At 38.7% G+C, this 12,488-nt stretch overlaps 1 protein-coding gene across 3 annotated transcripts in view; it reads left to right on the top strand.

Moving 5' to 3' along the window:
- The window catches only part of LOC6726213 (inactive dipeptidyl peptidase 10), a 99,742-nt gene that overhangs the window by 75,600 nt on the left and 11,654 nt on the right, over window positions 1-12,488 (top strand). The window contains exons 1-2 of one of the 3 annotated variants that reach the window (XM_016172455.3): window positions 6,779-6,994; window positions 10,127-10,253. The exons of the other annotated variants lie outside the window; for them this stretch is intronic. Coding sequence (XP_016039738.2) covers window positions 10,134-10,253 — 120 coding nt within the window. The 5' untranslated portion in view covers window positions 6,779-6,994; window positions 10,127-10,133. Of the gene's footprint in view, window positions 1-6,778; window positions 6,995-10,126; window positions 10,254-12,488 lie in introns of those variants that run through there. 3 annotated transcript variants of the gene reach the window in all.

The raw sequence follows: 12,488 nt of genomic DNA, 5'->3' as shown, positions 1-12,488 counted from the left end.
TCAATAGCATTTCAATTTAAATTTCCCAGCAGCAAACGAACTCCATGAGTTTGCCAGAGGGAAAATGAAGGGAAAATGCAAGCGATTACTTAACTTGCGCTTTAAATACAATATTTACAGCTCACATGTGGAGGGTTATTAAGAAAATTCTGTATTATTATTGCAAGTAACTTTAATCCTGTACATTTTATAAAACTTTAGTCAACGAACCAAATTAAAAAGGTATGGTACGGAATTTTTAAATGTTTTAAAGCAATTATATCTTTTTTATTTTGCTCTTGATAATCTCAAAGTTTTTTTTGTTAATGAGTAAGCATATAAAACTGCATTTAGCTGTGGAATGAACACAAAAATCGTACCCATTCCTTGTTTAAAACAAGCAAAAACAATCCAGCTTTAAATGTTTTCAATCCGTTCTTGTTTTTGACCAATTCCATGCGAAGGCAATTTATCAAAGCTGCTTTCTTCGCCAGATTTCGAATCAATGGCAGACAATGATGGATAGCAGCTTTTCCCTGGGGAAATTTTCGGCACCAATATGCCAACTGTAAGAGCCCAAACCAAAGCCAAAAACCGGAACAAAAAAGTGAAAAAAAAATCAAAAAATAGATGTTTAAACTCAATTAAATTGTGCAGCGCATTTGGATCGCCTGCATAATGGGCGCACAAGCAAACACTAATGCCCACGTTCCACTCCTCGTTTTTATGGCCACAAAGTCGGCAAACATTTAAAACCTCATTCAAGTGGCGCCATGTGGCATTTAAGTCCCCAGAGAAGCGTATGTGTGGCGCTGGATATATGTACATACATCCATGATTTTATATGCATATATATGTACATATAGCACGCCCCCGGTTATAGACAATTAGTGGCACTCGACAATCTGCGAAAACTTTCTACAATTCCCCACGCGATTTTTGTGCTTTGTTTGAGAGAAAAATTGAGTATTTTTCGGGAGGAAAACAAATAAGCGCCCTGCTAACGATGCCATCGGAAAATTCGTCGGGAAATGGCAAATTAAATTCGCGTTAAGCTGCCAAGGACCAACAACAACTACAAGTACAATAATAATAATAAAAATTATAATAAATTATAGATTAAAGGCCCGCCAATGGCAGACACACAGGAATACGAAATGAATTCAACATCGAAGCACTTCGAACAAATGATACTTATTAAAAGTTGTGACAAACGTTATGTGCGTTAAATAATGACATTTTAATTTATCTGTTTTTGATTATTTATGTTTATCTGCCGATGAAATCCAGCTTTATTTAACTTAAACGGATGAAATAATTTAAAGTCAATCCTTAATTCATGGCACTCACAAATATCATTGCAAGAGCCCATACATAAATTGTTTAGAAATTAATTTTAATGTTTGCCAAGCCACAAAGTTTCAAAGTTCATTACGCATACGCAGTGTTGACACATTTTGTTACACTCAGTGGATGCAAAGTGAATTGAACGCAATGCTAGCGGGCTTGTGTAAAAAGTTTTATGTTCATAAATAGTTTTGACACATTTTATTTACAAAGAGCTATGCATAATTTTATGTGGGGAAACATGTCGTATGCGCAATTTTTGAGCGGAATGCTTTGGCTCTCGCTTTGCGTAAATTTAAACCTTAAACACGCATTTCCGCAAGGTTATATGTGTTTGTTTTTTTAATATTTTTTCCGTATCTATTCCTTGCCCAATATATCCCTAATAACCATAAGGATACAGGGCAAAATGAGTATCTTATCTCACCGAAAGGAGGTGGAGAGCTCTGCGAACTGTCTAGGCCGATAAATAGATGCTTATTATTCAAGTGCGCAGCCATCTGCGACTCGCAAGATGTTACAGGTGCCACAAGCAGAAGCCCCCATTCCCAATCCTACGCCCCTGTCATCCAGTTACCAGCATTTGTGTTAACTTAATAAGGCGTTGGCCGGAGGCAGCTGCGCAGGTGGGCGTGGCGTTGGTGGTGGGGAGGCGCCTCTTTACCTGGAATTCGGCCACAGGCATGCCGAGCTCAGCAACTGAGCCATGTACGGGAATCCCCTGCCATGGCCACGCCCCCTCCACCGACACATCCGCCCCCTTGATGCTGCCTAATCAACTGCCGCTTATTTATTTAACTTTGGTTTCACATTCGTCGAGCGAGCAGAAGAGATGTGCTTAACTTTTTGGTAGCTGGTAAATGCACCAGCAAAAAATTTTTGACTCAGTTCTCAGAAATATCTTAAACATTTAAAAATTCAAAATTAATTAGCGCGCAATGGAATGAGCATTTTTGCTTACTCAAAATGCGACTATTGGCTATACTAATAGCAGAAGTATTCAACTGTTCGTATTCCACAAGATATCGATCTCTTGTTTATTTTTTTACAGTGTACATAAAGCCAGAGACAATTCGGAGAATCTTCCTTTCGCCTTTTTTCTTGGCCCAGCTGACTGAGTGAAGTCATCAAGAAATTCCATTTGATTTCACCCGAATTGAAATTGAACAAAAAAGAATGCTGATATTCTGTTTAATATTTAATAGAAATACAAATTCAATTTATGCCTGATTTTCATTTAATTATGCACTTGTGTGTGTGTGTTTGTGTTCAGAGTAATTCATTTAATTACTGTCAAATATTCGATTATAAATTTAACGCACAATTAACGCTGATTAAACAAAAATTGAAATGGATTGGCGCAGAGAGGCTTTTTAAATTTTGAATTTTTTTGTACCGCACAAATGTTCGTTGGGATTAACTTTAAATTTTGCGAGGAAAGTCGCGAGGTAGTGGAAAATGGGGAAGGCCTGGTTTTTCTTTTCATTTTCCCTGCGCTTAATGTGGATACTTACTCATGTAAATGAAAAAACGCAGGTGGCAAAACTTTTCTGCTCACCCACACAAAGACAAAGCGGACTGAACGTGTGTGCAGGTGTGTTTTCCCTGCCTTAGTGTGTGTGTGTGTGAAGGTGCTCTTGTATTGGCACTCGTATTTACATGATATTTAGAAAACACTCTCTCCAAAACTTGGGGCTCAACATGAGGCATAAGGACGGTAAGGACTCGAACATAAATTAACTTGGCTGCCTGTCTCTTTCTTCTTTTGTACACCCATCTCCCTCTTTTTTGGTCCTTTTCGTTGTCCTTATTTTATTGCCTTTTGGCCGCATTTTCTATGCGCATACCAATGTGGCATTAATTTAATTTTAGCTGCAACAAACTTCAGCCATTTTCCCACGCGCTGCAAAAATGTAGTTTCCCATTTAAATTGAATTCCACTGTGATGGCCAGCTGCATTCGATTATGGCCAAAACTGAAGCCAAGCGAATAACGATTAAGGCTCAAATGGCCACCATTCTGTGCAGTTCAAAATTGGTCCATTAAATCGCTGAATAAATATCTCTGCTTGCTTATCCCACTTTTTATACATGGGACGTTCGCAAAATAAATATTTAATTCCATAAATGCGCAAACTGGCGTTTGTTATTGCAAAAATAATTTATGTAAACCGCATATCTGCACAATAAAATAGAAAAGTAGAGAAAGTTCCGCGGAATATTTCAGAAACCGTTTTGTTTTCCATAAATTTTGCAAACAAATAATACATTTTTCCAATAAGAACAAATAGATGGCTTCATATATGTACATAAAAATGAATTTGTTCATCTTAAATTTAACAGAGATCTTTATTATCGCAGGAATAAATTATCAATTACACATTATTCGTAGTTTTACACTTAAAACAAGAAGTGTGTTCCCACTAGACCAAATACATCTATGTCCTCTTTGATTTTGACCTCATCAACTGGTTGTTTACTGTTTATCCACAAACATGCGCATATATTTATGAATAACATATACGATCGCAGTCAATCCACATCTGCATAACAATATTTGCATGGCCATCGAGCATTACCAGGCCAACTTGGTGGGGAAAATGGAAAACAAAGCCCGCCACTCCACGATTTCCTGCCACTAGTTACATGTGTTGATTTGGCCAGTTTTGCCATTTTGGCCAATGGGTAATGGAGGCTTGGGGCTAAAAACGCGGCACTGCGGTCGTGCGGTTATTAAACATGTTGGCCACAAGCAACCGCGGCAATGTGAGTGCCTCGGAAAAACAATAATCCAACTGCTGATGTTGATTTTCCACGCCGCTCTTGTTGTTGTTGCTGCGTGCGCCTGCATGCTGATTTCCGTTTCCTGTTTACGAGCACAAGAACAACCACTCACACACTCACACAGAGGAGCCCCATACAAATACAGCGGCACGGAAAAGCGTGTAAATATTCAGGGGCATTTCCCACAATATGAAGCGAAATTTTTACGGCATACATTTTTAATAAACCCCTATCCCAGCTGCAAGGCCTCCGAGGCGTCTTTTATTCCACAAGCCATATTTTCGATTCGCTATAGGCACAGTTGTGTTCAAAATAATAGTGATACTTCTATGATCTCAGTATGAAAACTGATTAAAAGCCAATCAGAGATTGTATTTTACTAAAGAGTTTCAAATAATGATTTTTCCAATTTGTTATAAATATGCTAACCACAAATTTAATTCATTAAAAGAAATTCTTATAAATGAATAAATATCTTCTGATGAACATATAGTCGTCTTGGAGAAACAGGGCGAAATTGCATTTAATATCGGATTAAAGCATAACTTTTGTGCTATTCAAGTGCCATGATTGTAAACACAACTCGACGTATCCACATTCATATATGCATAGGTGGATGCGGCTGTGTGCGTGATGCCATCGATAAATATAAATATGCTGTTGAGAGTTGGTCAACGGAATCTTTATATCTCCCACTTCAACGCCGACCATCTTTGAGTCTGGTTTCCGTTTTCGCCTCGATTTGTGTGTTTTACATACAGAGCAGAAACACCTGCCACCAAAAGTCGAAAAGGGTGTTTCTTCTTGGGCTGAAAATAACATTTATTTCATGCTTTAAAGATTAAAGTACTATTGCGTATAGAAAAACTTCATATTATAAGGTTATAGGATTCTTTCGAAATGCTTCACTCAATCTATGACCCTTGATGCCTACGCCCTTTATCTTTATAGATTAAAAATAGATTTTAATCCGCATCACCCTGTTTGGCAGCTGGTGTTTATGGCCAACAGCTTTGGCAGTTACATCTGTTATTTGTTGCCATTTCGCTTGTCGATGGCGATTATTGTAAATCAACTTTGAGCCAAACCAACTTCAAGTGGTTGTAACACTTGTTGTAGCTCCCATTTCTGCCTCTACAACTGGGTATTTGCCCATGTTGTTGTCACATCTGTAATCGCATTGGATATCGCATTAATTTTGCAACATTGCCACGCCAATGCGACAAGGCAAAAAAAGAAATAGACGTGCAAAAAGGAAAATAAATGTTAATCGAGTTCTTGGGACTGACAGTCGATTGAGGTGAGCACGAATTGGATTGGTTTATGTGTTCAGGATGGCTTTACATCATGCCTGACTGCCCCCTTTTCCCAGCTAAATTCTGATGCCGCCCCCTCATCACACACACACGCAAAGTGTACACACATTTCCCAGTCAGCGGAATGTCCTTGCGGTTTCTGTGCGGCTTTGCGAGTCCTGCATTTGACATATGCGGTGAATTGTAAAATACTCAAGTCAGCAGGCGCTTCGTAAGCAATTTTAGCCACAAACCGCCGCCCATTCACGTTCAAATTTCCACTCAAGCAGTTAGGACATCCACATTCGCATTCCCATCGGCTTTACAGCATTAATTTCTTTGCGGTCAAAACTTTTTGGGGTAATATTCAAAAAACCAGCAGGATTATGCCAAAAAGGCAGTTAAAAGCTGGCGCGAGAATTGTGTGGCTTAAAGTCCACGATTTATGAAAAGTTTCCGAGTGGTAGATGGATTTTGGGAGCTTTGGTGTGGAAAAACTTTATCAGCAGAAGGCTTAAATAGCTTTCTCAAGAGCCTAGATTATTTGCAGGACTTTTGCGACTTTTCAAAGCTTCCGAAAGGAAGGGATTTTTCACGTTTAAAGCTCTAGAGCACTGCAAAAAGGTCTTCTAGAGGAGTCTTGAGTTCTAGCAGCTTTAAAGCTGTTTCAATCTACTGGCTTTTAAGTAATTCAATTTGAACTGATAAAACGATATTAGCATCTCCCAGAAAAGATAAGTCATATCCCATTTAAAGGAAATTACTTTTAATAAAAAAAATTAAAATTACGCTTTGCAAAAATATAAAACAACGTAAAGAAATTTAAACATTATCAGAGAACTAAAACTGGTTTTAAACTTGGGTGAATAGGCATATTTTGATTTGTACAAATTTGTTTATGGCCTAAAACTGCTTGCAAAGTGTAATAAATTTAAAAAAATACAGATCAATGAAACTCGATGCATTGATCCCTAGTAAATATATGAAAAAGTAAATTGATTGAAAGAAATCACTTAGCTGAACTTTGTTTTGAAAAGCTATCTACTTCTGCCGAAAAAGCTCAGCCAGGACAATAAAAGCTCCGTTCGTTCGATCAGCTGTTTTTGGGCCATTATCTTTTGGCGCCCAAAATCCACAGGAGTATGTGTGTGAGTGTGCTGTGTGTGTTCGTGAAGCGTAAACAATAAAAACGCCCGGCCCCATTTACGCACACTACTGCACACTGAACACCGACACAACGAACTGCTTCACCTCACACACACTTGCACAGTGGACACACACACGCAGACGCAGCAGAGAAATGGCGGACGGAATTTACCGTTTGTTTCGCTCCGCCATTGAGTTTTTGGCATTCAGTTTCATTTTCACTTTCAGTCGTCGTTTGACTTCCGCACGGAAGCGTTCGCTCTCTCGCGTTCGTCCCTCTCACTCTCTCCGTCTTCGACTCTCTCTATTGTTGTTATTATTTTGATATTTGCTGGCCATTTTTTCGCTCAGTGTAGCCCAGGAAAATGTAATCAACTCGAAGAACAAGACCGCAAAAAAAGCGCACAGAGGGAATATATTGTGACAAGAAATCATCCATTAAAGGTGGGAAAAGCGGGGAAAGTTGCTCAAAAAATAACAAAGAAAAATATATAGAACAGCTGTAGTTGTTGTTGCTCTCGTTGCTGCTATGTGTGTGTGTGTGTGTTATTGCATGTGTGTTCGTTACGCCATTTAACCCCTCCTTCAAATTATCCTGCTCTGTTTTACTTACTCAATGAAAGCAAAACAATCTACACAGAGAAACAAGAAGAAAGAACTAAAACAACAAATAAATAACCATTAAAAAGTGCACTGAAGAAAATTATCAATTTTAATCAAATATTTTTAAGAATAATTAAGATTTCAAGCTAGCCAGGAAATACAATTATATGGGATGAATAAGCTTCTACTGTATTAAATTATTAACAGAATAATGAATGCTTTTGTTTAAGTTTCAAAGTAACATACATAAATATTTGTGAGCTTAAGATTTGAAATAATGAATTTAATTCTGGAAACTAACTAACTAACTAAGTGATATTTGTAATATACATATCTATAAGCTATATTTTTACAAAGATCTATATAAAATAACCATCATCATTAAAATGCTTATTTGGTAACCAATATGTTTAGAGAAATAAGAAAGCGAATGATCCTTTCAATTTTGATGAAGCAAAGGAAACCTTGTTGAGGTTTTTTTGCAGTGCAGCTAAGCATGTGTGCGTGCCAGGCACATAAATCCATGAGGACATTTTTAATTTCCTGCTGAATGGCGAGCAGAATGCAAACAAACAGCTGACAATCGGGGCAAAGTGTGTCAAAGTCCGTGCTCATATCGTCAGACTGCAGCAGCTGTTTAAAATGCATGCCCAGTGTGCTACTATACTGCATATACTAAACTATATCACCTATGCCGTACATATACGAGTATACCACCCACAAGAACCCGTCCTATTTGTGCGTTCCATCTTGGCCCACAGAAGAAGACAAAAAGTTTGCCCAACCTAAAGCCGAGGGCTGTATATTTTGCTGCCTTTGCCGTCCTTATTTTTTTTTTCCTTTCCCATCTTGGCCCGCTGGCAGTGCTCCTTTTGGCCATGTTCACTGTTTGCACACAGCTTCAGATCCTGGCTGTGTGTGTATGTGTGTGCTTGGCATTGATATATGCCAGTGCTTCGGTTAGTGCGGAGCACCCGAGATTGGCCACTGATACGACAGACGAATGGGCTTAAGGATAATACGAGGTTCGGGCTATTATCTCAATTTCACAGTGCACTTTTGCAGGACGAAGACATCTTTAGCTTGTCGTGTTTTTATGTGATATTGTACTGGAGCTAGCTCAAATGTCAGATGCATGGAGTGAAAAATATATACCTCATTTCGATGTATACGTATGAAATATACCTTTCGTTTAATGTACGCTTTCATTTGGTTTTGCAACTTTAAATATTTTCAGAATCTACTACAAAGCTAGTTGAAATAATTGCGAAATATTTGAGTTCTCGCTGCAAGTATTTAACCTTTAGCAACTTCCGCTGACGAACACTTGCCAAAATAATATTTCCCCGTTTTACAAGCGGAAACTCTTCGACTTTGGCTTACTAAGAATATGGCGCCGCCCCTTTTGGCCAAAATAGTTTCCTGTTTTTGAACACACACACACAGAGAACCGTGCGAAAAGTAAGCTGGCGAAAATTCAACAAGATTGTTCAAGGCCATTGAAACGAGAAGGGGTTTAAAATTGAGAGCCACAGAAACCAAATTGATTGCCCGAAAAAATGCGAGAGAAGGCGAAGAAAGCGGGCGCAAAACCTATGTAAGCAACTGACCGACCGGCCACATCAATCATACGCAGTGTTGTACGTCGTCGCAAACATTTGCATAGGATCCTGCCCACTTGACCGCCTTTCCATTGGCGAACAATATGCAAATTGCAAATGTGGGCCAAGTTTTTCGAAAAGTTTTCCTTTCATCCCACTTTCTTGCTCCATCTCTGCCAAAACAGCTGGCGCTGTTGAAGTTTTCCAGTCTTGCCAGTTTTGCCAGTTCTGCCAGTTTTCTCAGTTTTATGCTAATACTTTCTGCAAAGATTTCCCTTCCGCCTCACCACGTGTGCGTGCCATCCGGGATTCAATTGAAATCTTCTTTTTTGGCGCTCTGCGACTAAGTCGTTTATCTGGCACCAAACAGTGCCGGCAAATTGAATCAACAGCTTAAAGTTACGGGATAGCACATCATTATAATCATGACGTCGGTCGCATTATGCGGACGCGTTCAGGTTAAGTCGCTTGACATCGCCGCGATTATGCAAATTTGGAGGGGTTTGAAAAGGCAGCCAGAATTTATTGCCCAAAAAGCCGCCAAGGTTTTGGGCCTGATGATTGCATAAACAGCTCATTAAAAGACGCACACACACACACACACACACAAAGGACGGCATTAGGCGGGAAAAATCTTGGTGCAAAATGGTGCGGGAAAATCTTTACGACGCACATCTCTAATTTAGATAATGCCCAACGCACAACATGGCGTATGTGTGTCCAAAAGTCAAGGCACGAAAAAGCGGCAGACAAGACACTGAAAAAAATTGTGTACCACCTGTAGGTCTAAATATCTATGTCTAAATATATATGATATCCCAAAAGTCAATGAAAGTATCACATATCTTTATATATCACAACATAATTTTAAAACAGCGATAAGTAAATAAATTAACTACAATAAATTGAGAGAATATATATATAAATTTATCGAAACAATTTCCCTTTTTTGCACTATTCCTTTTGTAAGCATTGTAATAAAAACTAAAATATATCATACTTCTCTGATTACTCTCTCTAAAATATTAAATTTTGCTTTTAGATAATTTTTTTTATTATTTTTGCGAGGTAATTTTTGCATGTGTACACCTAATGCATGCTATAATGGCCATTCTTATTTGATTAATGAGCCATTTGACTTGGAAAAAGCAAAAGCAGCGAGAGCAGCAGCAAAAGGCGCTCTGCGTCTAAGTGAATTCTTGGCCAAAAATGGCTTTGAGCAATTTGCGTTACCCAAAAAAGTGGCAACAGTTTGGCCAGTTCTCAGAGGTCTAAGCTGCAAACAGCCTGCAAACTAATAAGCCATCTCATCGCATCATCTCATCTTATTTTTTGACGGGTGCGTAATCCGCGTGATAATAATCGGCCACAGCTTCATCATGGTGGAGATACAAAAGCCGCACTCGGCCCTAAAACGACCATCGCTGAAACGGGAAACGGTCGTTGTTAACAACAGTGCGCCGACCATCAAAAAGGTGACTCTGGTGCCCAAGGACGAGGTGAGAAAAAGGATCTGTTACCTGTGAAATCCACTCAATTTGCATTAATTTGCGGCCGGAAAGTAATGTATTTCTGGCCACATTATTAGATTATTTTTGCCATATTTATTGCTTAATTACACAAAAGACATGTGCTGGCATTTAAACTGAACAATTTAATTACTCATTGTGCCTTTGATAGTGACGAATACAAATACCAATTAGATGGATTGATTTCTAATTTGACTGATAAATTGGAGTGCATAATAATAATGCGATGTATCGAAATGTCATTTATACTTTACGGTCGGTATATCTGAGCGTCAAAACCAATTTGTCGCCGATATTTCGGCCACATTTTTTGGCTACATTCGACACCAAAGTCCTTGGAATAATTTAGTCAAGTTAATTAAGTATGCAAATGCCTTAGTCTTTGTCTTTGTCTTCGAGAGCAGTGGGAAATACAGAGGTTCTAGACACGAATGGATGGGATTAAGTGGCTTCCTTTTTCCTACGCTCATTTAATTGCTTTCAGACGCGCCGGAGATATAGAGTCCTTCGTCCTTGATCCCTTTTCTAGACCGAATTCATAAATAAAACAACGTGGGCCAGATTTCACAGTTTATAAATTTCCAAATTATACACTTCAGCCTAAGAGCGAGTAATTGAGTGGGGGGAGTGGCACTTTCCAGGACTTTCGATTGGCATTTCATTATTTCGGGTCTCGGCCGTAAATAAAACACAAACTCGATTTGCCATATCGATTGCCATATCGAGAGTCCTGCGGCAATGCCATCAAAAGCAGCCGCTTCCTGGGCTTTCGCTGCTTTTCCCCGCCAGCATTTTCCGGCAAATCTTCGCCCATAAATAAGCAGTCCTGTTCTTTATTACCTCATTTTTTGTTGTCCTTTTTTCTTGTGCCGGAAGTAGCGGATATAAATTAATAAGAGAAAATAATATGAAAATAAAATTGTTAGGGCTTCCCAAATTAAATTTGTTTCACTGATTTACTTCTTCACCCTTTCTCCAGTTGTTAAACTCATTTTAAGCTGACAAACTTTTTGGCTGGCGACAAATGGGGGAAAAAGTTTTCCAGTAGCTGATTACGGGTTGTGTAGAGGGTTAAGGGGCTCAGCGGGTTAAGGCGCACTTTCCCCTGATTCGCTTTTAATTATCCTCATTTGTGAAATGTGACTGGGTTGTGAAAATTTGAACATAACTCTTTGGCTTTATGGCCATAGCCCGCTTGATTTAAATGGCAAATTAATGGGTTACTTGTGATATATTATTTCCATAAATAAAATTGTACATTCTATGCGGGCCCAATCAAGTCTGCACTTTTCCCAAAACTTCGATCCCTTCGATTGTAACATATGTATGTCTTCAAGAATCCAAGGAATTGCCAAACTTTTCCCATGAAGTTTCGCTGCAATTTGTGGCCACGATAAGACGCTGGAGATGGCCAAAGTGAAAGGCGGCGCAAACTTGGATCAATAAATAAAAGTAGACAATAAATTTTGCATGCCGGGCAAAAGTGGCGATAAGGATAAGCTCTGTGCTATTCAGCTTTGAATGGTTAGAGTTTTTACCCTTTCATTAATAATTGTCAGCCACGCATGAGGGAAATGTGGAAATGTGGGCCACGACTGGGTGGCAATGGTCACCGTACAAATGGCCAAAGGACCAAAAGTCCATCATAATGACATAAGTTTTCGCTCCATGTGTGTCGCTGTGTGTGTGTGTGGGCAGTAAAAACTTTGTGTACCTTTCTCTATCACTCCCTATTTCTATCTCCCTTTCTCTGTATTTTCAATGCACGGAAAATAATTCTTGAATATCTTTTCGATTTAAGTATAGGCTATACTAATTCATTCAATAAATACTGCTTAATTTGTTAAACTATTTTTTAATAAATATAAAATAAAGAAGTTAAGAGCTTACAAATTTACATTCATTGGGACAGTTTTGTCTGTCATGCTTGCGAATTGAAATAAAATAAAAAATAAAATTATTTGAATTTAAATTTGGTTCTTTCTGTGCAGCATAACGACTTTCTCCGCTTGTGCCTTCAATGTTGCAAATAATTTTTTTCCACCGGGCCTCAGGAGACCCATTTTGAAATGCTTACCCGTTCTTATTCCCCCCATTTACCCATTTACCAATTTTTCCATTTTCCCACCGCGTTTTCTATATATCCACTGGTTTGCGTAATATTTGCGCCTATTCTTCCTCTTTCTCGGCCCAGGGCTATAACTT

The sequence above is a fragment of the Drosophila simulans genome, chromosome X (genome assembly GCF_016746395.2).
Source record: "Drosophila simulans strain w501 chromosome X, Prin_Dsim_3.1, whole genome shotgun sequence".
In the NCBI taxonomy this organism is placed as follows: domain Eukaryota; kingdom Metazoa; phylum Arthropoda; class Insecta; order Diptera; family Drosophilidae; genus Drosophila; species Drosophila simulans.
This window is presented reverse-complemented; position numbering and strand designations above follow the sequence as displayed.